The sequence below is a fragment of the Pteropus vampyrus genome, unplaced genomic scaffold (assembly GCF_000151845.1).
Source record: "Pteropus vampyrus isolate Shadow unplaced genomic scaffold, Pvam_2.0 Scaffold5, whole genome shotgun sequence".
NCBI lineage: Eukaryota > Metazoa > Chordata > Mammalia > Chiroptera > Pteropodidae > Pteropus > Pteropus vampyrus.
The window spans coordinates 18,243,955-18,247,041 of NW_011888786.1; the positions used below are offsets into that span (position 1 = coordinate 18,243,955).

Sequence of the window (3,087 nt, forward strand, 5' to 3'; positions counted from 1 at the left end):
GGTTGTACAGCTTGGTAAATTTACTAAAAATCATTGAATTATATACTTGAAATGATGAATTATGTGATGTGTAAAATATACCTTATATTGTCAAATGCAATCTTGCAATGTATCAAAAGGATAATACATTGTGACCAGGAACGTCTTTTTCCAGGAATGAAAGAATGGTTGAGAATCAGGAAATCGGTCAAAGTAATTATTAATTATATCAGTAACTTAAAAGAGAAAAAGCCATATGATCATAACAATAGACGTGTAAAAGGTATTTGGAAAAAATTTAGCAATCATTTTTAATTTTAAAACTCAAGTGAAATAGGTAGAGAAGAAAACAACCTAAATATAATAAAGATGGATTACTAAATGCTACAGCAACTATTTATCTTAAATAATGAAACACTAAAACCATAGTAATTCAAACTAGAAACAGGAATACTCCCTATCACTCTAATTTTTTCACATTGCTTTGAAGGTTTAGCAATTGCAATAATAAAATAAAAATGAAATAATTAGCATACACGTTAGAAAAAAGATGTCAACTATCCTTATTTGGTGATGATTATTATATGACTGATAGCTAGAGTCTTATAAGGGTTGTGGTAAAATAGTAGGTTATAATACAAGTATACAATAATCAATAGATTTATCTCTCTTCTAGCAAAAAAATGCAAAATGGAAATTTAAAAATCCATTTCCAATAGCAATAAAAATAATAATATATGTAGGAATATATTTAATAAAAGAAAGTCGTAAGACCTATATGAAGAAAACTGTACAACAAATGGGAAGGCTTCCTAACAGAAATTTAATATCTTAAAAATATAAATTCTCCCAAAATTAATAAATAAACAATGCTCTTCCTATTAGAATTACAACAGGATCAAAGTGGTGAAGGGGAATTTATCTTAAGTTTATATGGAAAGTAAAGACTCAAAAACAGCCAAGAAAACTATGAAAATGAACAGTGAGGGTAGATTTATATCAGATAATCCAAAATGTTATAAAAACACTGTAAAAATTATGGTATTAGAGTAGGAATAGACAAGTAAGATCAATGGAACAAATAAAGAATCGAAAAATAGATCTCATATATCCTGAGATCTATTTATGAGAATGTAATATATGACCAAGGTTCAATTCAATTAGAAATGAAGGATATTATTTAATAAACGGTGCTTGTACAGAATTGGCTATCCATCTGGAAGAAAATAAAAAATATTCTTCAACTCTGTTTAAAAATTAATTTCCCATAAATCAATATCCTAAATGAAAAAACATAAAGCAATAAAGGGGTAGTAAGGATCGGGATGGAGAACCAAGGAAAAGAAATTTATTTTTTAAAAGGGTGTTACCATTTTATGCATTTATATAAAACTACATGAGTAAAAAAATAGGATTCAGTGAAGCACAAGGGATTTTAATTCTTTTAGAATAATTGCTGGTTAGTTTTTTGCCCCTTAAGAAACAGGTAATTGTTGTTTCTGCTGTTGTTTTAGCAGTGTAATTAAGAGAAGATAGTGGAATTAATCGATTTATAATTATTACTCAGTTAAATTATTTATAATTAAGAAGATAAAATGACTTATTTTATAAAATCTGGGAAATATAGAAAAGTATTAAAAAAGATTATTAAAAAGGTATCAAGATTCCCCACTACCCAGAGATAAAGCACTATTAAGATTTAGATTATACCACTTATCCTTCACAATTTTTATTTTTTAATGAAATTTAAAATGTAAATCTTGTTAATGTTGCACATTTGACTTAAAAATAGGTGTCCAGACTTAGATTTTTTTTTTAAATGAGATCATTTCCTTTTATGAACTATATAGTGTATTCTCTTACCCTTACTATTTTCTTGGTCATTCAGTATACATACTCACCTTTTTTTTCCCCAGTTCCTCGCAGACATGGAAAATAATGCACTTTTTCGGGATGATATAGAATGTCAGAAACTCATTATGGAAGCAATGAAGTATCATTTATTACCAGAGAGACGACCCATGTTACAGAGTCCTCGGACAAAACCTAGGAAGTCAACTGTTGGTACATTATTTGCCGTTGGAGGAATGGATTCAACAAAAGGTATTAAAAAATATTTAATAATATTTTGGGGGAACAGAAAAAATGAATTTTTTCTTTTGACGCCTATAGCACCTGGCATTCCTAGGTGGTCTCCCATTCAAGTTCTAACCAGGCCTGACCCTGCTTAGCTTCCGAGATCAGACGAGATTGAGCACATTAAGGGTGGCATGGCTGTAGACAAAGAAATGAATTTTAATTAGTAATAAATAGCTCTTTGGAGAAATGGCTAATTCTAGCACTAGGGTAGAAAAAGTACAAGATAAGTACATCTCGTAGAACCAGAAAGTAAGGAAATGTGCAAAGAATGATTGAGACAGGTTAAGGAATACAGTTTGTAGGGGTAACCAATATCCAAATCTGGGATAATTTCAGCATCAACATAATTGATAGCGAAAGATTATGACCTATTAAATCAAGTATTCATGAGTCCACACTGGTTCAAATAAAGAAGGGAGAAGCAAAGTTCTTCCTTAAAGTAGAATGAATTCCAACTAATAAATGTAGAAGCAAAGATGAGATTAGAAAAATCACCATTTGGCAGTCATTATCATGATAACCGATTCAGTCAAGAATCATCAATGGATGCTGAGACTAGTGGGTTAAAGTTTCAGAACAGGATATTTAATCTCAAAGCATCTCCCAGCCACTTGCTTATTAGTTACAAAGGGTAAAATAGTATCTTTACAGTGGAAAAAATTTGGAACACATCACAGTAACCAAATAATCAAAGGTCATTGCCAGTAATACTAACTGGCAGCATGTGCATTTTATAAGGTGTACTGAGAGGAACTCAGCTGCTCACTTGTGGTATTCTGGCAAAAAGTGTGTAATCTGACCTTAATCATAAGGAAAAGACAAACAAATCGAAGTTGAGAGACATTCTACAAAATAATTTGTAGTATTCCAAAATGTCAAGAAATATAGAAAAGATTTAGAAATTGTTTCAGATTACAAGAGATTGAGACATAAAAGCTATTATAATGCATCATCTTGGATTTTCTTTTG

At 30.2% G+C, this 3,087-nt stretch overlaps 1 protein-coding gene and 1 pseudogene across 1 annotated transcript in view; one reads left to right on the plus strand and one right to left on the minus strand.

The window, feature by feature from the left end:
• The window catches only part of KLHL5 (kelch like family member 5), a 57,175-nt gene that overhangs the window by 26,264 nt on the left and 27,824 nt on the right, over window positions 1–3,087 (plus strand). The window contains exon 7 of the mRNA XM_023533969.1: window positions 1,868–2,082. Coding sequence (XP_023389737.1) covers window positions 1,868–2,082 — 215 coding nt within the window. The remainder of the gene's footprint in view (window positions 1–1,867; window positions 2,083–3,087) is intronic.
• LOC111744025 lies at window positions 2,143–2,261 on the minus strand (annotated as a pseudogene).